Source organism: Sinohyriopsis cumingii, chromosome 1, assembly GCF_028554795.1.
Source record: "Sinohyriopsis cumingii isolate HCF-2022 chromosome 1, ASM2855479v2, whole genome shotgun sequence".
Lineage (NCBI taxonomy): Eukaryota > Metazoa > Mollusca > Bivalvia > Unionida > Unionidae > Sinohyriopsis > Sinohyriopsis cumingii.
Genome location: NC_142961.1, coordinates 109,118,691 through 109,143,060, shown reverse-complemented (window position 1 = coordinate 109,143,060; position 24,370 = coordinate 109,118,691). Strand labels below are relative to the sequence as shown.

The following is a 24,370-nucleotide window of genomic DNA, read 5'->3' as shown; positions in this document are numbered from 1 at the left end:
CAATACAGGACTGAGCAGTTATGGAAGCCATCTCATTGCACAGGTAAATCTGTATCATCTAGTTTTTTTAAAACTATTTTACATTTCTACTTAATATTTGTTTATGATGGTTTGTCTAATGAGTACATATTTACCTGTGGCATGTTAGGGCTACCGTAAGTTCTGTATACAAAATGGACTCTTCCATAAATCTTGGACCAGCATGTCAGATTACACATAAAGAACCACTTGTTTTCAGCATCTCTTGATTGAGTGGAGTTTCTTTGTATGTTGATGCAAATAGTGTTGAAATATATGTACAAAAAACAGGTAATTTTGGTTACATTTCAAGATCAGTACATAAAACTTCAATGAGCTACAGATCAGGATATTGAAATGAATGAACTATACTGAGTAATATCATCTGAAATGAATGAACTATTCTGGGTAATATCATATGAAATGAATGAACTATTCTGGGTAATATCATATGAAATGAATGAACTATACTGGGTAATATCATATGAAATGAATGAACTATAACCAGGTAATATCATCTGAAATGAATGAAATATACTGAGTAATATCATATGAAATGAATAAACTATACTGGGTAATATCATATGAAATGAATAAACTATACTGGGTAATGTCATATGAAATGAATAAACTATACTGGGTAATATCATATGAAATGAATGAACTATACCAGGTAATATCATATGAAATGAATGAACTATTCTGGGTAATATCATATGAAATGAATGAACTATACTGGGTAATATCATATGAAAAGAATGAACTATACTGGGTAATATCATATGAAATGAATAAACTATACTGGGTAATGTCATATGAAATGAATAAACTATACTGGGTAATATCATATGAAATGAATAAACTATACTGGGTAATATCATATGAAATGAATGAACTATACTGGGTAATATCATATGAAATGAATAAACTATACTGGGTAATGTCATATGAAATGAATAAACTATACTGGGTAATATCATATGAAATGAATAAACTATACCGGGTAATATCATATGAAATGAATAAACTATACCAGGTAATATCATCTGAAATGAATGAACTATACCGGGTAATATCATATGAAATGAATAAACTATACCAGGTAATATCATCTGAAATGAATAAACTAGACTGGGTAATATCATCTGAAATGAATAAACTATACCGTGTAATATCATCTGAAATTAATGAACTATACCGGGTAATATCTGAAATTAATGAACTATACCAGGTAATATCATATGAAATGAATAAACTATACCAGGTAATATCATCTGAAATGAATAAACTATACTGGGTAATATCATCTGAAATGAATAAACTATACCGTGTAATATCATCTGAAATTAATGAACTATACCAGGTAATATCATCTGAAATTAATGAACTATACCGGGTAATATCATATGAAATGAATAAACTATACCAGGTAATATCATCTGAAATGAATGAACTATACCAGATAATATCATCTGAAATGAATAAACTATACTGGGTAATGTCATATGAAATGAATAAACTATACTGGGTAATATCATATGAAATGAATGAACTATACCGGGTAATATCATCTGAAATGAATAAACTATACTGGGTAATATCATCTGAAATGAATAAACTATAACCAGGTAATATCATCTTAAATGAATGAACTATACCAGATAATATCATCTGAAATGAATAAACTATGCTGGGTAATGTCATATGAAATGAATAAACTATACTGGGTAATATCATATGAAATGAATGAACTATACCGTGTAATATCATCTGAAATGAATAAACTATACCGGGTAATATCATCTGAAATGAATGAACTATACCAGGTAATATCATCTGAAATGAATAAACTATACTGGGTAATATCATATGAAATGAATGAACTATGCCAGGTAATATCATCTGAAATGAATAAACTATACCAGGTAATATCATCTGAAATGAATAAACTATACCGGGTAATATCATATGAAATGAATAAACTATACCAGATAATATCATCTGAAATGAATGAACTATACTGGGTAATATCATCTGAAATGAATAAACTATACCAGGTAATATCATCTGAAATGAATAAACTATACCAGGTAATATCATATGAAATGAATAAACTATGCCAGGTAATATCATCTGAAATGAATGAACTATACCGGGTAATATCATCTGAAATGAATAAACTATACTGAGTAATATCATCTGAAATGAATAAACTATACCGGGTAATATCATATGAAATGAATAAACTATACCAGGTAATATCATATGAAATGAATGAACTATACTGGGTAATGTCATATGAAAAGAATGAACTATACTGGGTAATATCATATGAAATGAATAAACTATACTGGGTAATGTCATATGAAATGAATAAACTATACTGGGTAATATCATATGAAATGAATAAACTATACTGGGTAATATCATATGAAATGAATGAACTATACTGGGTAATATCATATGAAATGAATGAACTATACTGGGTAATATCATATGAAAAGAATGAACTATACTGGGTAATATCATATGAAATGAATGAACTATACTGGGTAATATCATATGAAATGAATGAACTAGACTGGGTAATATCATCTGAAATGAATGAACTATACTGGGTAATATCATATGAAAAGAATGAACTATACTGGGTAATATCATATGAAATGAATAAACTATACTGGGTAATATCATATGAAATGAATAAACTATACTGAGTAATATCATATGAAATGAATAAACTATAACAGGCAATATCATCTGAAATGAACGAACTATACCGTGTAATATCATCTGAAATGAATAAACTATACCGGGTAATATCATCTGAAATGAATGAACTATACCAGGTAATATCATCTGAAATGAATAAACTATACTGGGTAATATCATATGAAATGAATGAACTATGCCAGGTAATATCATCTGAAATGAATAAACTATACCAGGTAATATCATCTGAAATGAATAAACTATACCGGGTAATATCATATGAAATGAATAAACTATACCAGATAATATCATCTGAAATGAATGAACTATACTGGGTAATATCATCTGAAATGAATAAACTATACCAGGTAATATCATCTGAAATGAATAAACTATACCAGGTAATATCATATGAAATGAATAAACTATGCCAGGTAATATCATCTGAAATGAATGAACTATACCGGGTAATATCATCTGAAATGAATAAACTATACTGAGTAATATCATCTGAAATGAATAAACTATACCGGGTAATATCATATGAAATGAATAAACTATACCAGGTAATATCATATGAAATGAATGAACTATACTGGGTAATGTCATATGAAAAGAATGAACTATACTGGGTAATATCATATGAAATGAATAAACTATACTGGGTAATGTCATATGAAATGAATAAACTATACTGGGTAATATCATATGAAATGAATAAACTATACTGGGTAATATCATATGAAATGAATGAACTATACTGGGTAATATCATATGAAATGAATGAACTATACTGGGTAATATCATATGAAAAGAATGAACTATACTGGGTAATATCATATGAAATGAATGAACTATACTGGGTAATATCATCTGAAATGAATGAACTATACTGGGTAATATCATATGAAATGAATGAACTATACTGGGTAATATCATATGAAAAGAATGAACTATACTGGGTAATATCATATGAAATGAATGAACTATACTGGGTAATATCATATGAAAAGAATGAACTATACTGGGTAATATCATCTGAAATTAATGAACTATACCGGGTAATATCATATGAAATGAATAAACTATACCAGGTAATATCATATGAAATGAATGAACTATACCGGGTAATATCATCTGAAATGAATAAACTATACCAGGTAATATCATTTGAAATGAATAAACTATACCGGGTAATATCATATGAAATGAATAAACTATACCAGGTAATATCATCTGAAATGAATGAACTATACTGGGTAATATCATATGAAATGAATAAACTATACCAGGTAATATCATCTGAAATGAAGAAACTATACTGGGTAATATCTGAAATGAATAAACTATACCAGGTAATATCATCTGAAATGAATAAACTATAACCAGGTAATATCATCTTAAATGAATGAACTATAACCAGGTAATATCATATGAAATGAATGAACTATACTGGGTAATATCATATCAAATGAATGAACTATAGCAGGTAATATCATATGAAATGAATGAACTATACTGGGTAATATCATATGAAATGAATAAACTATACCGGGTAATATCATATGAAATGAATAAACTATACCGGGTAATATCATCTGAAATGAATGAACTATTCCGGGTAATATCATATGAAATGAATAAACTATACCGGGTAATATGGTCTGAAATGAATGAACTATACCGGGTAATATGGTCTGAAATGAATGAACTATACTGGGTAATATCATATGAAATGAATGAACTATACCAGGTAATATCATATGAAATGAATGAACTATACTGGGTAATATCATCTGAAATGAATGAACTATACCAGGTAATATCATATGAAATGAATGAACTATACTGGGTAATATCATCTGAAATGAATGAACTATACCAGGTAATATCATCTGAAATGAATGAACTACCATATTTCATGTTATTTTTCGTACCCTTTAATTTTTCGTACACCATCAAGCCATAAAAATAATAATTAATTCTATCATTTTTTTGTACACAAAATTTAATATTTTTTCGGTCATCCTATTATTTTTCATACATAAAACAATCTTCTGTGAAGATTTACTTTTGCCATCAATACCATGTTATGACTCCAGTGTCTTAATCTACGCAACAAGAAATAACAAAACAAACAAGTTTTGCATAATTGAAAATAATTTATTTCTCAAAATACAGAAGTGAAAGAATTAAATTAACTTACAGCATGGTGAATGAATTCTTGTTTCCTAAAAGTCCTTTCAATTCCAATAATTCCAAGAAATCCGAAAAATGCCCCTTCTGTGTTGAAGTTTCAAATGTACAGAAAGATTTCCAAAGAATTCACCAATTATAAGTGTGTAGAAAGCCCGTTGCTCAGCTTACTCAGAAAGGGCAACTGTTTTATTAACTGAGAATCTATTCACATTCATTTTATTGACCTTCGTCTTTTGTATCGGCAAGAAAATATAATGATTGATGTATTTGTTCTGTTGTTGTCATTACAATATATACTGCTATTCATCAACAGCTGGACAGTGTCGTTAATGAGCGCTCTTGATTATGTCAGTTGGTGTAACAAAGCAAAGCGCGCATTTGAAAACGAGTTCAGAAGCCATTTGAGTTTATTTATCCAGTAAAAATAATAATATCTCAATACAGGAAGACGCGAAGACCACAGACCATTTGGCAATTAATTTTATTGGCTCAGTATAGTAATGCAGTAAAAAACTATAAAATCCCAGTTACTTTTAATCATAAATGCAAAAGTCATTGACTCCGTGAGTTCGAGTTATATATACCGGTAGTTAACATCTTCAAAGATCTTGGTCTGTTCATGCTTGGGCATGTCTTCATTATTAAGTTTCTTCAAATAACATGCTATGTTTATAATACAAAAATATTATTATATACATGTTGCTTTGTTGTTCTCTCTCTCGCTCTCTCTTAAAATCATTTGCCCTTTTTTCAACTGGCTTCAGAACAAGTATCAGTAAATTAATATTTTTCTTGAGCTAATAGACTTGTCGTACACATTTTCAATACCCCATGGGTAGCCTCATTTCCCTAAGTAGAGCCTCCTTAATTTGATATGTAGAGGTGAATCTGGTCTTCAATCCGGTATTTACTGGAAAAGACCAAGTTAAAGGTCAAGCGTATTTAATTAGCATGTATATTACGTCTGCATATCCATGTGGCACAGTGACAATGGATCTCATAATTACAATCAAAACGATTTATTTATTCAGGTTTTAATTGCCAATGGAATATAATAGTGCCCTTGTAGTGTTTACATAAAAAATAACACAACTGACAGGTAACTGAACAATAAAGATTATTTTCTTATTTCTCTCTCTTTCTCTCTCTCTCTCTCTTTCATAATAACAACAGATTTTTCTTGAGTTGAGCACAATGAGACTGATTTTTTGTACATTAGTTTTGTACTTTAGGTTGTTGAGTGTCATGTGTTCCACAGGCCTTGTCAGGTATGATCCCTTTATTTTTCATACACGGTAATTACCACAAAATGATAATTATTTATTTTACATATAATCTTTCACACATTGAAATTAATAATTATTTTTTCGTGTACGAAAAATAACATGAAATATGGTATACAGGGTAATATTATCTGAAATGAATAAACTATACAGGGTAATATCATCTGAAATGAATGAACAATACCGGGTAATATCATCTGAAATTAATGAACTATACTGAGTAATATCATCTGAAGTGAATGAAATATGGTGAGTAATATTATCTGAAATGAATGAACTATAACCAGGTAATATCATATGAAATGAATAAACTATACTGGGTAATATCATATGAAATGAATGAACTATAACCAGGTAATATCATATGAAATGAATAAACTATACTGGGTTATATCATATGAAATGAATGAACTATACAGGGTAATATCATCTGAAATGAATAAACTATACTGGGTAATGTCATATGAAATGAATAAACTATACTGGGTAATATCATATGAAATGAATAAACTATACCAGGTAATATCATATGAAATGAATAAACTATACCGGGTAATATCATATGAAATGAATAAACTATACCAGGTAATATCATCTGAAATGAATAAACTATACTGGGTAATATCATCTGAAATGAATAAACTATACTGGGTAATATCATCTGAAATGAATAAACTATACCAGGTAATATAAACTGAAATGAATAAACTATACTGGGTAATATCATCTGAAATGAATAAACTATACTGGGTAATATCATCTGAAATGAATAAACTATACTGGGTAATATCATATGAAATGAATAAACTATACCGGGTAATATCATATGAAATGAATAAACTATACCGGGTAATATCATCTGAAATGAATGAACTGTACTGGGTAATATGATTCTGCAAACTGAAGAACTAAATAACATATCTTGACCAATGGAAATTAGAACGGTTCATTCAGAATTATGGTGATTTTCTCTACTCGTTTTCCCAAAGACAGCTAGCTGTAGAGTAACTGCTGTATCTTCCTGCTAGCTCCACCATTTCCACTATACCTCTTTAGCTACAAGTAAGAGCAATTTATTTTGCATATAGACAATTTCTCATTTCTTATTTAGATATTATTGTGAAGGCAGACTCAGCTTACATGACCAGTATGGCAGAGGTTGATTCGGTGGTGCTCACAAGACTAAACTGAGTTATCCTTTTGCATGTAAAAGTATATGTCATGATGTCTGCTTTATATTCTTTTTGTATCTGTTGTATATGGTACAGATGGTCAGTTGCTGTCCTTGGAGGAGGTATGGGCCATTGTCCCTCAACATTATCAGGACAGACTGAGAGAGGAGAGATGGACTTTCATTACACAGCAGGTTCAGAGCATCTTGTCGGTTTGAATCATAATCTTTCCCTTTGTCAGGCTACTCAGTTCTCATTCCAGTAAATTTTAACACCAGTAACATGCAGTACCCAATGCAGTAACTGATGCAGTAAGATGCAGTACCCAATGCAGTAACATGCAGTACCCAATGCAGTAATGTGCAGTACCCGATTATCATTATATAAACATAACACTAGTTTTAACTGATTGTGATGTGTTGGAAATGGAAGCAAGTTACCTAAAAGTCTATTTCATCACAGACTAATAGTTATAACCATCTCTTTTTCTGAAGAATTTTTTTTAATTACCAAATTGAAAATGATAAATACAAGCTTTGACAACACATAAGCTCAGTTATTTTGAGCAGTTTAACAAATGTTGTTGTTGTTATAGGGTTTAACGCCATTTTTCAGCACAAGATAGGCTATACATGGCAGCAAGTAAAACTGGTGGAGAAAGAACCTGGGAAAACCCCGGGAAGAACCACCAACACATGAGAAGCTACTGGCAAGCTTTCTCACATACCCACACTGGCTGAGCCTGAGACTCAAACCCATGCAGACAGAGAGTTGAAACAGTAGTGATCCATAACAGTGAGTGCTTTAGACCACTCGGCTGCTTGGGGCCCCAGATAATAAATGTCATTGTGAGCTAAAAGTACCATTTATAGCAGATGAAGGTATATGTAGAAAATCCTGTATGAATTTGCCATTTTTGCAAGTTATTGTTGGTAATTTTCTGCATGGTATTATATGTATGACTGGTATGAAGTTCTCATTTGAAAAATGTTATAGGTGGATAAAGTAGTGAAAGTATAATACTGAACCAGTTTTCTCACAATGCCATGCAGAACCTTTTACACAATGACTTGCAAAAACTGGCAGATTTGATAATGACTCTGAGAGCTTGTTATGTACTTTGTGTAAGTGTGCAGTATGGATTTCCTTTTTTCCTTTGGCCCATTTTTAGAAACAGTTCTTGTAAAACTGTTCAAAAAGGGTGGAATTTTGAGAATTCGTTTTGTTTATTTAGTATTTATGTATATAATATTCATATCTGTGCAGGAAAAAGTTTGACCTTTTGTCGCTCCAAATATTATTGAGAAATATAAATTATTTATCATGGAAGAAAAACGATGTTCAGAAGAACATGCCAGTCTCTGCATGTACATATAGTTTCTACTAAATAATACAGTTACTGACATGTTGGGATATACATATCTGTACGTTTTAGTTTAATATACCCACATTGTTTTCTTGTATGGTAATTACCAAACTTGTGCATAAAAATATAGAATGTATCTTTTATGCCTCCACTACTTAGGTTGGGTCAGAGTTGATTTGGCCCTGTCCGTCCATTCCAGGACACTTGTAAGCAGGTTTTTAAAGTTACTCAACATAGACAACTGAAATTTGGTTCTGTGAAACACTTTAAAGTCATGGGTATGAAATTTCTAGATTTGGTTTGAAAGCTTGTTTGTGGGTACTTAATTTAGTGCATTTTATGTTTTTTTTGCAAACTGACAAAAACATCATAATATATTGAGACTATATATATATATATATATACATATATATATATATATATATATATATATATATATATATATATATATACACACACACACACATATATATATATATATATATACACACACACACACATATATATATATATATATATATATATATATATATATATATACACACACATATATATACACATATATACACACATATGTATGACAATAGTGACATTCACTTGATAAATATTTTTTCAAGCAAACAGGTTTTCTACTTAACGCAGTAATTAGGTTGATTAGGTAAGTTATTCATTATTAACATTTATAAATGCAGAGATCCAAATCAAGCAAGGTGCTGATGTCTCTTTGCATTCATGTACTACATTAATTAACGGGTTCGAATCCCGGCCAAGTCATACCAAAGACTTATAAAACTGGTACTAGCAACTACCTCTCTTGGTGCTCAGCATCAAGAGGTTAGTGTTTGGACTGGTTGGCCTGGTGTCGGGATAATGTGACTGGGTGGGACATGATGCTGCATGTCTGTGGCATGATGCCCCAATGCAAGACATTACTATAAACTGTCACTGCAGACATCATAGCAATATGACTGCAAATTTTTTAAAGCTATTTTTAAAAAAAATAACACAAACACAATTCTTCTTTTCTTGAGACTACAGTTTTTTAAGTGCTCATAATTTTCTTAACATAAAGTTCTTGACAATTTGAAATTAGGTGCTGAAATAAAGGCAGTGACAGCAGACCAAACTATTTTTTTTTAAAAACAAGGCATCCTATATAAACAGTTCTGTTGAAATTGACAGTGCCACTGTTGAAATTGAGCTTCTCTCTGAACTATGTCAGTGCTACTATTGAAATTGAGCTTCACTCTGAACTATCACAGTGCCACTGTTGAAATTGAGCTTCACTCTGAACTATGACAGCGCCACTGTTAAAATTTAGCTTCACTCTGAACTATGACAGCACCACTGTTGAAATTGAGCTTCACTCTGAACTATGACAGTGCCACTGTTGAAATTGAGCTTCACTCTGAACTATAACAGCACCACTGTTGAAATTGAGCTTCACTATGAACTATGACAGTACCACTGTTGAAATTGAGCTTCACTCTGAACTATGACAGTGCCACTGTTGAAATTGAGCTTCACTATGAACTATGACAGTACCACTGTTGAAATTGAGCTTCACTCTGAACTATGATAGTGCCACTGTTGAAATTGAGCTTCACTCTGAACTATGACAGCGCCACTGTTGAAATTGAGCTTCACTCTGAACTATGACAGTGCCACTGTTGAAATTGAGCTTCGCTCTGAACTATGACAGTGCCACTGTTGAAATTGAGCTTCACTCTGAACTATGACAGTGCCACTGTTGAAATTGAGCTTCACTCTGAACTATGACAGTGCCACTGTTGAAATTGAGCTTCACTCTGAACTATGACAGTGCCACTGTTGAAATTGAGCTTCACTCTGAACTATGTCAGTGCTACTATTGAAATTGAGCTTCACTCGGAATTATGTCAGTGCCACTGAAACAGTGGTCAGAGAGCAAGAATCTTGATTTATGACAGCAAACATGGATTTGAACCATTTTACCTACACATCTATTATCTATAGAGAGGTAAAATCTGATATTTATGGTCATATCATTATTTTATTTGTGTTAAAATCTTTAGAGAACTCTTCATCATCAAGCCAGTTAAGCCATATTATCCACTGTGGCTGACATTTTTTCAAACTCCAAATCTGCTTATTCATTTTCTACATCTGTATCACTTAAATCATTTGAAATTTTGATCATTTATTAAAAAAATCATTGTTGCCTACATTCAATGTTGGAACTTGTATTGGACATATTCATAATACTAATCATCCAAACTCTCAAAAGTGATGAATGAAATCCGCTGCCTCCAGTTTGGATAATGGAGACTATGACCCAGTTGCTTCAAATATATAGTTATCTTGAACAGCAATCACATGATGTGACGTAATGGTAATTTACTGCTATGCACATAGTATCTAACAGAGGGTTTATCCTGAAGATGGTGCTTCAAACACCAGCTCAAAATGCCTGATGCTTTCTGCAGGCATCCAGACATGCTTTTATGCAGATGGTGTGCAGCATCCAAATGTACTTGTTTTGTAAATTCTGTCTCATTAATATTTTGATATTAAGGTGCAGATAAATTGAATAACATTTTGAAAATTATATTTCTTGAAAAAAATTCAGTCCAACCTTCAATGAATTCCTATTATACAAAATCAAATACATTTAGTATTATTGACTGTCAAGATGGGGGTTAGGTTCCTCCAAAAACGGGGAACCAGGGAATTAATATGAAGCTACCAACCTTTGATGGGCAGCCACTATCCCTTGTACAAGCTGGTTTTTTTTTAAAATTGGGAACCTCAGAGGTACAGTACCATGACACTGTCACCACAGTGGTATCATGTTTCTATGTTTCTAAAATAGTTATTGTATAGTCAGACTTGAAGCATATTTTTTGAAAGGTAACATTAGCTCAACTGTTTATAGTACAGCAGTATACACTCAAATTGAGGCATAACTGTATGCGAGTTACAACCCTAAAACCCTATATTCTAGAACTTAATCATTTTACCATATTCTTCATCTTCTCTAGCCATGGTGGGGCACCCAGTGGCCAAGTGGTCTAAAGCGCTCTTCCTTACGGATCACTGCCATCTCACCTCTGTCTGCGTGGGTTCGAGTCTCGGATTCGGCTAATGTGGATATGTGAGAAAGCTTGCCAGTAGCTTCTCATGGGTTGGTGGTTCTTTCCGGGGTTTTCCCAGGTTCTTCTTCCACCATTAATACTGGTTGCCATTTATAGCCTATCGTGTGCTGAAAAATGGCATTAAATCCTACAACAACAACAACTCCAGTCATGGTTCAGATTGACAGTCCTATCTACACCTTGGTGTATCAAGCAGATATTTATGTGCTTCAGATCTGTGACTTTCATTGGATTTGGTGGCATGCCACCACATCCAATCAAAATTAAGTTATTCAAATTTGAAGAGCATACAATCTAAATGGACTGATAAATAAGCAGTTTTTTACTGCCAGTCTGTGTTTGTACAAATACATTTCACTCAGATGCACATGTACTGGCTTCCCACTGGTATATAGTCATGCATTTGATGTTAAACTTACAAAGTATCCTTTTTAAATCAATAGCCTCTAGCATTTTAAGTCAGTGTACAATGCACCACTGTTACACACTATTGGTTACTTAGCATTACATACTAAGGGAGGCAACTCATGAAATCCAATAGATGTTGCTAGGACAAAGCACTAAAATATCTGTTCAATCCACCAAGGTGTGGATAGGGTTATCGCATTGGAACCATGGCTAGAGAAGATGCTGTGAAGAATTATTTTAAATTATGGGTATGTATTGAATCTTTACAGGAACACCCAATACTGGGACGTCCATTTTATCAGCTTCATCCCTGTCATACCTCAACCTTAATGTCCCAGATACCAGACACTCCAGGCAGGTGAGTCTATTTACCCCACCCATCCCACCCGTACTCCAAGTATTACATGACTGGATGGGGTGTAGCTATTGCTGTGACCATATTTAATAATTCACTTGTCTTGCAGTAAACATTTTCATGTCTGGAGAATAATTTGCAAACCATTCCTGGTAATTCAACCAAACTTGATACACATGTTCAGTAAATTATGTGACCATCTTCTGCATTCAGTATGTTTTTCTTGTTATCATGGAAGGAAAGTATAACAGAAGTAGTACATAAATTGAGGGTGCTTAGTCATAGGGTTACTAGCAAACATTTTCAGTAATGGAACATAACTCTTTGAACTGTTCAAGGTACTCAGCACAATTTGGTACACATGTCAGGTAAGTTGTGGAAAGATGGATTTTGATACTTAAAATTTTTGCATTCATTATCTTGTTTATTGCCATGGCAACAAAACGCAGTATACTTAGTCCATCCATCACACTTATGTTGCTGGATAAGGACTCCAGAACCATTCAAGATATCTCAAAAAAAACATGTTACATGTATTAGACGCATGTATTTTGCTATTCACAACTCTTAATTTAAACATTTTTAATGTTTTTTCTTGTTTATCCTGTCCATTATCCACACTTCTGTTTCCAGGGCATAGCTCTAAAGCAGTTGAAAATATATATGTGAAATGTTGATACATGGATTAGTGGCATTGATATATCTTTTGTTAATCACAGTTCTTCATTTTACTTTTTTAGTGTTTTTGCCCATTTGTCTGTTCATCTATTCTCCAATTACACACAATTTTGTTTAAATGGCTAAACTTACAGATTGTTTAAGACATGAACTTTCATACACATGTGAAATTTTGTACACATACTAGACTAATGGTGTGAAATTTTACACACATTCTAGACTAGTGGTGTGAAATTTAATTCACTTACTAGAATAGTGGTGTGAAATTTTGTACACATACTAGACTAGTGGTGTGAAATTTTACACACATACTAGACTAGTGGTGTGACATTTTATACACATGCTAGACTAGTGGTGTGAAATTTTGTACACAGACTAGTGGTGTGAAATTTTGCACACATACTAGACTAGTGGTGTGAAATTGTACACACTAGACTAGTGGTGTGAAATTTTATTCACATACTAGTCTAGAGGTGTGACATTTTATACACATGCTAGACTAGTGGTGTAAACTTTTATATTCATACTAGTGGTATATATGTGTCTTTTATTTGTCACAGTTCTTCAGTTCAGTATCGTTCAGTGGTTTTGTCAGTTTTTCAATCCAGCCATCATTTGCACTTATTTTGTCGAAGTAACACTCCAAATCATTTGAGATACACACACACACACACCGAGTTTTGAATGGCACATATTATGACGAGGTACATGTAAAATATTATATCAAATTGTGTCATCTTCACTTCCCAAGGTTCTGATATATTAACCTATATACACCTTGGTGGATCGATCACATATTTTAGTGCCTTGTCCTAGCGACAGCAATTGGATTTCACGAGTTTCCTCCCTACAAAGTAATGTCAGCTAACCAATAGCATGTAACAGCAGTGCATTGTACATCAGCCGAAAATGGTAGAGGCAATTAATTTCTGGTGGATAATTTGTAAGTTTACCGCTGAAATTATGACTACATACCAGAAAGAAGTCATTTCAGGTGTATTTGAAGGAAAGGATGTATTTGTGCAAACAGGGACCAGCAGTGGGAAAATGTTTATTTATGAGTCCATTCCAGTTGTGTGCTCCCCTTGTTTTGATCATGTAGGAACAGTGTTCAGATTTTGAAAACTTGACCTGACTTGGACTGGACATGGTGGCTTGTTGCTGCATCCGATGAAATTCACAGACCTGAAGCACTGAATTATCAGATTGAGCCTCAAAGGTGTAGATAGGTTAACATGTTGGAACCTTAGCTAGCAAAGATGAAATTGTCTTTGATTTGCTTATATATTAAACTTTAAAATAAACAAAGTCTCATTTACAGATTACGTCTTTGTTAGACATTCAATAAAAATGTTCCAGACTTAGCTTAATTCAAAGGTTACTATGTCTGGTTTGTAAATTGTTTTCTTGTCAGGCAATAGAAGTATCACTAAGTTTGGTTATTATGTTTTCCCATTTGTTTAACAGTCTATAGTCACAAGGCACAAGATAAAAGAACTGTGAAAGCTAAAAGAACTGTGAAAGATTACCTATTGCACTTGCATTTTAAAAAAAATTGTAATTGAATGATTTTTCATAGTACTGAAATTACATCAGTCACAAACACCACATTTTATTCTTTTTGAAGAAGCATGGACATTGGGAATCAATCAAAATGTCCTCTGCCTTAAAAAGAAACCTGAAATGTTAATAATGTTTTTTTTAATCACCCTCGGGCTCGTTTTTTATTATGATGTCATAACGTCCTGACAAATAGATGAAGGGGGGTTATGTTATCTTTAGATAGTTCTTGTTAAAGTATAGCCAGTGTTTCCAAGGATATTTCAGAGCTAACTCAAATAAAGCTTCACATTAAAAATTATCGTGGTTGAATGTTGTAACTAAATATTTATTTAAGTAAATTGTAAATTTCGTTTTATTAAGTTGCACCTAATATTCTTGACAGTTCATGCATATGCATGGTATAGTCTTTTAGGTGGAGGAAAGTGGATAACCATGAGGAAAGGACTTGACTAGTTTAAACATGTTAGTGCTGTGGATCACACATGTTGAGGGACCTATAAAAAAAAAAGCAAAAACCAATAAAGAGATCAATGTAACGGCAAAAGGGTGGGTGGGTCGGTTGGCAGGTTATAGTGCTGAATACTCAATTTATAATCGAGCTGAGATTAACTGTGAATAAATATCTCTTCATAACGGTGTACTTCGTTTATTTTTTCCTCATTGAGCAACATTAATTTCAGGATATATTACAGTATATTGAGGAGATCATCAAAAACATTATTCCACAGGTTTCCGTTCACTTAACACGTGTACCACTTCACACATTGTGTACAACATCACTAATTTGTGTGTTGAATTGGATACATTCTAGTTTTATTGTTTGATCCAACTTAGACAGGTTTTTATAATACAAAAGATTGACACTCTTTTCAAGAAACATTGTCAATTGAACAAGTGAATAATAGATAGATTTGATTGTGGTAGAAGTAAAATGGAAAAAAAAATCACAAGGGTTAATCATTACCAACATGAATTTAATGGGTCTACAAATTTAAAATGACATAAATTTGAACACGATAATACTTGCCGTTTGTGACATGATTGCCAAATATAACTACACATTTTGAAAAAATCTATGAATTTTTTTGTGTTACTCCTAGATTTCTCTGTCACTGAGCAATATCCCTCAACTGTATGATCTTTACATAGTCATCATTTTGGGTCTCCAGCCACCATATGGCAATATTAAAAGATTAGGTCTTCTCAGTTTTTTTCACAGATGATTTTTTCTCTGAGCTAGTTTGGATAATTACATGTGGCTTCCTGATTCGCTGAGCATATCTCCTGACAATGAATTTTCTTTAATTCCATGTTGGCACTGGAATCTCCAAAGCCATCCTTGGCTTGCCCTAAAATGAGATTCATTGTCCATAATTTTTGCCATTTTCTCTGCTTGGGCATTGAGAATTGTTCCAGAGATGGGAACACCTTGTTCACATTGCTGTGTGAACCATGTGTACACAGCATCATCCAATTTGGTATCTTGTGCAGTCTGTGCTCGTTTTTGTTTGATCCCATCATCTGAATCAACATCATGTAAGTAATCCCACAGTTTCTGCTCATCATTAAGCCAACCTCGAAGTGTCGACTCAGAAATTTTTAGTTCATTGCAAACTTTGGCTCTCGTTGCACCATTATGTACCCTATCTATGATGCACAGCTTTTCAGTCACCGAGTACGCCTTTTGCTTTATTCCTTTACTCTTCATGGTCACATTTACAAATGATTAAGACACATTACTGATTGGTAATATATACTTTAATGATGCTAAGTACATAAAAATATTAAACCATTTTCAGTGGGTCAAATAAAATGAATTTTGATAACGGTAGTGACCACAAGAACTTATGCTCAGATTTGCATGCCGTTGAATTTTTTCTTTGTACCTCCCTTGCTTGATTTGATACAAAAGACATATTCAAAGTGATAAAACAACACAGGTCTCTTTTAATTGATTTTTTAAAGCAACAAACACTTCCCCAAGTTGTTGATCAAGACAAAGCCAGCATGTAATTAGGTTCTCACAGAAGTACTCACAGGTTTTGATGTGATGGTCAATTGGCTCTTTTCATGTTTTCATAGAACAGAATATGTTGCGATTATAATGTTTACACTGAAACGGAATTAAAGGATTAGAACTTGACTTTCACATAGCAAGACATTTAATTGATGTTTATTTCATTCTCTCTTGCCACGTGTTAGCTGATCGATATTTTTCACCAGACTGTTTATTTACAGTGTATTGACAACTATTTATCATAAAAACATTACATAATATATGATATCTTATTTATAACTTGCAAATTTCACAATATGGCTTCTATCTTTACGGGCATTAATCACCATTTTCAGTGATGAAATGAGCGATGTATCAAGGTTTAATTTACCAATTCTTATCGTAATTTTTCACGTTCAGCATCCAGACACCACATTATAAGCAGGATCACGAGTTATCCAGGCACGAGTTATCGAGTGAGTGGTGTATGTCAATTTTGTACCTTGGAATCCATTGCTTAGAGTATAGGTATGCAAATGGCATTTCATTGATCAAGGTCGAAGTTGTGCATTTACATCATTCAAGAATCATCAAAGCCTGGCAAGAGACAACACATTGACAATAATGAATGTAAAATTTAAAACAAACAAAAGAAATCAAATTTATTTTGTAAAGTTCAATACAGTGAATATTATTTTCCTTTCATAATGGGTGTCTCATTTGCAAGAAAATTTTGCAAGGGAGGTAAATCTTTCTAGAATAAATTTATAATTTAATTCCTTATAAATAAGCAAGATTGAGATTGGGGTTTAACAGACTTGTTCCCTGTGTGAACAAGCTATATATTTTGGACATCTTAATTGATTTTATCACAGGTATATTTAATATATAAACTTTTCTACATATATGGAGATAGCTTCTAAAACTAAGCAGACTTTTGTCCAGAACCATTGCAAGTTTGTACTGGATGAAACAGCACCCCGGGTGAGCATCACCTTCGGCACCTTCCACTCAACAAAAAAAATTGCAAACACATTGAAAAGGCACCTCAACCAGCCCTTAATACAGCCTGATTGTTTCATCATTTTTTCCAAAATATCTTGTTCTGGTAAACCTACATAACATTCTTAAATATAAAGCTTATGAAGGGACAGATTAATTTGGGAGATCAGTCAGCTATGTGAATCAATCATAATTATCATATTCTTGCATCCTATTTCTGTTATTTTAGTAACTGCTTGATTTCCTGGATGAGTGCCGTAGGCCCTGTATTGAGACTGGAGATGTCAATGAGATATGGAGAAATTATGACCGACACAACCTAATATAGGTAAAATAGGATAATAATGAACATTCCATTTTTATATCGTCTGCGTGAGAATATGGCTTAATGCTGCATCCCATTTCTTTTGAAAGGCACAGTGCTGTTTTTGTAAACTACTGTATATACTGACATAAGAGTCCAAGTGCATGAAGGGCCAGCATATCAGGGGTTTTGTTGTTTGTTCTATTGATTACTCTTAACAAACTGCATACACATTATGTGATTGTAGCTCTGGGTTTGTGCAGATTACAGACGAATTAAGAAAATATATTTGGTGTAATTTGTAAGGCTATATATCAAAATACTGTTTGTGTACATTCCTTGTTATTGATTTGCCTTCATATGCGACCATATTTTGGAAGCCATAAAGTGCTACTTTTGAGAGTTTAGTGTAGACTGAACATTCGTAGTTTTCCCCACACTTTAGATGGGGATATTTTAATATCCTCTGTCTGTGCATCTGTCTGTTCATTATCACATTTCCTTCTAAACTGTTAGGTGCTAGTTCATTCTTTTTCCCACCCCAGAGGTCCCTGTGATGGGGTCAAAGGTCATATGTACACAGATTTCACTTTAATGAATATAAAATATTTTCTTACCAGACGTTTTATATACACCTCATCCTAGATAACTTGAATTTATACAATAGGGTCCAAAAACTTGGACTGCAGCATAAGCAAAGTAGTGAGTTACTAAGGAACCTCTGCAAAATTAAGAAAGGGATGGACATCAATTATACAATATTCAGATTGGGTTGGGTGGGGTTGAGTGGTTAAGGAGTTGAATACTCATTTAATTATCACATTGGGAATAATTGTCAATAGTAGTTTTTCTAAAGTTCTTTGCTTTTCCATAGAAATTACCTTTATCTGTGAAAACTCTTTTAAACATTAGTCCGAGTGGTTTCAACACATATCACATATGTACCAGCAAAAACATTGTGTATTATCTCAGTGGATTTTACATATGAGGTGGATATATTATGTTTTAAAATAGATTCAGAATAAACAATTTTATTTAAAAGAGTGACAGTTATTTAGGGAAACAACAACAAAACTCAATTATTTTTATTATTAGTAAAATACTGTTGCTGTGATTTTATTGCAAGTTTTACAGTGAGACTTCTGTTCATCCTTGAGCAAGACTGAGTTTTAATTCAGAAATTTTAAGTTCACTAAAAACTTTGGAATTTGCTTCACCATAGCGAATCGTATCCGTAAAACTAAGTTTGTCTAGCACCTAGTATACCATTTATCATAGTGTCATTTCATTTAAAACCTTTTTGTTTATAAATTGATAACATTAAATATGTAGCAAAATATTTAGTTTGATGACATTTTACTTTTCCTACAATATCAGATACTGTCGTGAATATGGTAGATATTGTACAGAAATTACTTGGGGACTGGGTTTTCATGTGATACTTCGCAGTGATGTCAAGGGAAGTAATTCACCATGACCCTTCATTAGGTCTGTCAAGTTTATTTGCCCCTTTGTCCTTAGGATCAGAGCCACAGTCACAGAAAATTTTACTTCAGAATTTGGTTCAGGTATTTTTAAATTTAATTATATTTCCTAAACTCTATGATGGATTTTCATCTTACTTTGGATTACCATTATGGAAATGCCATTACTTTGGATTACCATTATGGAAATACCATTACTTTGGATTACCATTATGGAAATGCCATTACTTTGGATTACCACTATGGAAATACCATTACTTTGGATTACCATTATAGAAATACCATTACTTTGGATTACCATTATAGAAATACCATTACTTTGGATTACCATTATAGAAATACCATTACTTTGGATTACCATTGTAGAAATACCATTACTTTGGATTACCATTATGGAAATACCATTACTTTGGATTACCATTATAGAAATACCATTACTTTGGATTACCATTATAGAAATACCATTACTTTGTAATACCATTATAGAAATACCATTACTTTGTATTACCATTATGGAGGTAAGACAGTTCTTGCTTGCTCAACCATTTGACCTTGGAGTACAGTCACACATTTTACAGCAGCACTTTGATCATTTGCTGGACATAAAAGCTGTAGTTTTATGTCCTAAGACTTTATGGGTGACCTACACTTGAACAGGGACATTCTCTAGTGGTTCTTGGACCCAGAGCTAAAATTGTCATTTTGAGATCTACCTGATAAGTACACTTTCCTCATGTTTCCCCAAATTTCATTAACTTCATGGTTGCATTACACTAAAGGAAAAGCAGCTCCCTAACAAGTCTATGATTGGTAGGTCAAAGTTGAAGGTTACTGTATGTAAATTGCATAAATGGCATTAATTTTACATTTGTGATTTGCTAAAGTCAGATGGGAAAAAATCAGACATTCTTCTAAAAGTTATTTGTTTGGTTTGCAGAATTGTATATTTTCATTGGTACTTGAATTCATGGACAGGAAAAAGGGTTCCTGTTTTAACAGAAATGTCACTGTATGTTGGGTCTTTAAATCTGATTTGTTGCAAGTGCAAAATCTGTGAAAACTGGCATTCAAGGAAAAATGGTATATTCACAAATACTTAAAAGGGACTTTTCTTCTGTGTGTGCGTGTGTGTGTGTGTGTGAAAATATTTTCTTTGCTGTTTAAAGGCATTTGTATTTGAGAATCATGAATTTATAATTGCAGGATCATGCACACCATTTTCATTGTTGTCGTATCAACAAGTCGAAGGTGGACAAGAATGCAACCTTTGAAAGTTAGATTTTCACCTCGTCAATTGATCATGACAAGGCTTGACTTCAGATGTTATGATTTTATTGTGACATTTAAAAATTTTATTTACATTCAGAGCAGCAAAATAGATGAATATTTAAAAAATGTTTGTTCAAGTTTTGTATGACATCATAAGAGTTCCAGCATGTTATAATGTATCTGGAGAGGAAAAATACACGTATGGTGTATGCTGACATTAGTTTTTTGTTTTAGTTTCCCAAAACTATTAAATGATAAGTCTGTACTTTTCTATATTGTAATAATGTTGTTGATATTGTTATGCTTGAAATCATATGTGAACTTCTTATTTTAAAGGGGAAAACATTGATGGAATGCACTTTGTTATCTGTTTTGTTTTTTCCATAACTGTATTTGTTATTTATATCAGTATTTGTTGTTAAACTGCTCACCAGGAAATAATGTTTTGTACATATGCTCCTTTTTTGTCATTCTTAGTGGAGGACTACTTGGCCACCCAGGGTCCTCATGTTCACATGAGTAAATTGATCCTCATTCCTCTAATTTTAATAGCATGGTTTAGGAACCCCAATGTTGAGAGTAGCAGTATATTACACAGGTGCAGAAGAATTGATAAAGCATCAAGTACATGTAGTTTCAAAAATTACATCACATGAAAAATGGGGATTTTCCAACACAAAAGTATACATAAATTTTTTATTTATTTACCGTGAGTAATAGGTTTGGTCCTGATATTTAGAAATTTAAATATATTTTCAATATTTAAGGTTTATTGTAGGAATTGAAGTAGTAATATGTGCCCATCATACCAGGTATGGGGATGAAGCCCTTGGCTATAAAGGGAGGTAACTGATCAATGCATATGAAAGTACTGAAACAATATTTCAATAAATCTTTAACTTCTAATTATAGTTATGTTACCAGTGTGCAGCTTGCACCCAGCTTGCAACAGCACAGATGCTAATGAACCAGCAGTTCAGGGTCTACATTGGTGTACTGGAATTCCTCATTAGAGTGTAGATCCAGATCTGCTGGCACAGTAAATGATTATAGATCCAGAATTAAGTGTAAGTTATAGATGAGACAATATGGCACTCATAAAACTGGAAACCATTAATTTCATTATAAACAAACTGTAATCATAAAGCTTTAATCCATTCACTTCATTTCAGACAAACTGGAACCATACGACGGGAAACGAATTACTCTGTTACATACAGTATAGTAACCATAAGACTGGAAACCAGTTACTGTATTACATACAGTATAGTAACTGTATGACTTGAAACCAGTTACCCCATTTCAGTAAAGTAGAACATACAATACAGTAATTGTAAAACTTAAAAACATTTGCTCCTTTACATTCAAGTAAATGATGTAATATTTTTCTTAAATGCAATTGAAAACATTACATATGTCAAAATATGTTATTGCAGTAAAATCCATTTTGAGTGACCTCTGCTATGAGTGACCATCTATTATTTTTTAATACAGTCATCTGCAGATTGATTTTATTACATAAATGCATTAGTGTGAATGACCACCTGTGACCAGTAACCACACTTTTTAGTCAAAACAATTGATTCAACACTGCTATAGATAAGTGCACAGAGATGAACATCACTGACCTTTATTTACTCCTTTGTGATGATGACTGTTTAGGAGGGTCTGCTGGTGAGTGCAAATTGTTCTAACACAGCCATGAATGACTGTATGCCACAAATGGAGTTAAACACACTTACCTTTTGAAACATTTGTAAACATGACTGCTTAGGAGGTTTTGCTTTTAATTTAAAAAAAACAAGTTGAGATACTGGTTTTCTGAAACCTGTAAGTCATTCAGATAGCATCGCATGTTACAGATCGTAACCCAGACTTAAGTCATTAACCACAATCATGGTGCCAAAAGTCGTGTGAATCGCCATTTCGATTAACCATTCCTTCTTCAAAGGGAACAAAGATGTACATAATGAATTCAATGGTCTTTATTGTTTCTTTATCTGAAACCTCATAACCTCAATAATGTCGCAATTAGAAACCTTAAATTGCTTCACTGCAGTGGTCAATTACAATGTCATTGGAGTTGATCTATAATGCCTCGGTGAATGTTGTCTTTGTCTTTGTCTTTAATAAGTGAGAATCATTTTCCAGATTTGATTTTCATTATAAAAGGTTTGTGTTATTTGTTGTGTTATTGATGTTAGAATTATTAAAATTCGCAAATCAAGCCGTCACCTGTTTGACATAGTGTAGCCTGTTACAACCTTTGTTTATCAAGTTAATCTCTTTACATTGTTAATAAATTATGTCTTTTCCTTTTGTCTCTCAATAAATTTTAATTTTTTTCAGGATTAGTTAATTTGATTTTTTAAAATTGTATTCATTGGTATATATATATTCCATATACACCTAAGACCGATCAAAGCTACTAATTCATAAACACAGGATGAGTGTTATCATAGCTAACTGTGCAGTTCTTATGCTACATTCCAAGTAACTCTGAAATTTTTGACAACTGAAGTTTGTTTTTGGACAGGATAAATAAATATTGCCTTATTAATTGTGCAATTAATATTGTAGTACACCTAATTTTTTAGACCTTAATTGCAATAAAAAATTAATTTGTAATGAATGCAGTAATTTAACAAGTTTTATGAATAAAGAATAAAATGCTTGAAGAGTAATTGTGAATATTTTTCCTTTGTAAGTGCTGTTGAATTTTGACCTTTAAACTGATAACCTTGTGTGAACCTGTTATGAGAGACCATCTTTTTGAGAGGCCACCTTTTGTTGGCAGAATAGATGGTCTCATGTGAGAGGTTTTACTGTACATGTGAATACAATTTAAATTTTAACTTTTCCACAATAACATTGTTAGCTTATAATACTTAACATTCCTATCTACTCTCTGTAAAGAAAATATATAAAAATAAAGCATTGAAGTAATATATTATGTAGTGATTGTGCAGACACTTTAAGGTGATTGTTAAGATTGTAAATTATGTGAGAAAATTGTGCTCTCTGCACTATTTGTTTGCTAATGTTTTCAACTTATGCTGATATGGTGATCAAAAGCATTAAATAAAATAAAAAATCAATGAATATTTGACATGTTTTATCTTGTCTTAATGTCCCATATAGTTGCCTTTAAAATTAGATCAAAAACAGCTGAGGCAGGTTATCTCCCTTGAAATGAGTGTGCCATGGTTTGTTGCTCATTCTCTCTTTCATTCCATCAGTTTGGACAGAGCTATATTTTACTTACTTAAATATTGAAAGGAACCATTATCTCTTGTCTGCTTAGGCTCATCATTAGCAGAATTTATACACCAGTATTTGATCACTGTAACATAATTTTCCGACTTTATTCAGTATTTTTATAAAAATATAATCATGTCTGGGCTGTAGTTCCAAAACATATTTACAT

At 32.5% G+C, this 24,370-nt stretch overlaps 1 protein-coding gene across 1 annotated transcript in view; it reads left to right on the top strand.

Annotated features, from left to right (window-relative positions):
• LOC149807574 (ubiquitin-like-conjugating enzyme ATG10) overlaps positions 1-24,050 on the top strand; it is a 36,843-nt gene extending 12,793 nt beyond the window's left edge. The window contains exons 4-7 of the mRNA XM_089968039.1: positions 7,481-7,578; positions 12,562-12,650; positions 18,116-18,214; positions 20,878-24,050. Of these exons, the coding sequence (XP_089824165.1) occupies positions 7,481-7,578; positions 12,562-12,650; positions 18,116-18,209 (281 nt within the window). The 3' untranslated portion in view covers positions 18,210-18,214; positions 20,878-24,050. The remainder of the gene's footprint in view (positions 1-7,480; positions 7,579-12,561; positions 12,651-18,115; positions 18,215-20,877) is intronic.
• The last annotated feature ends 320 nt before the right edge of the window (positions 24,051-24,370 follow it).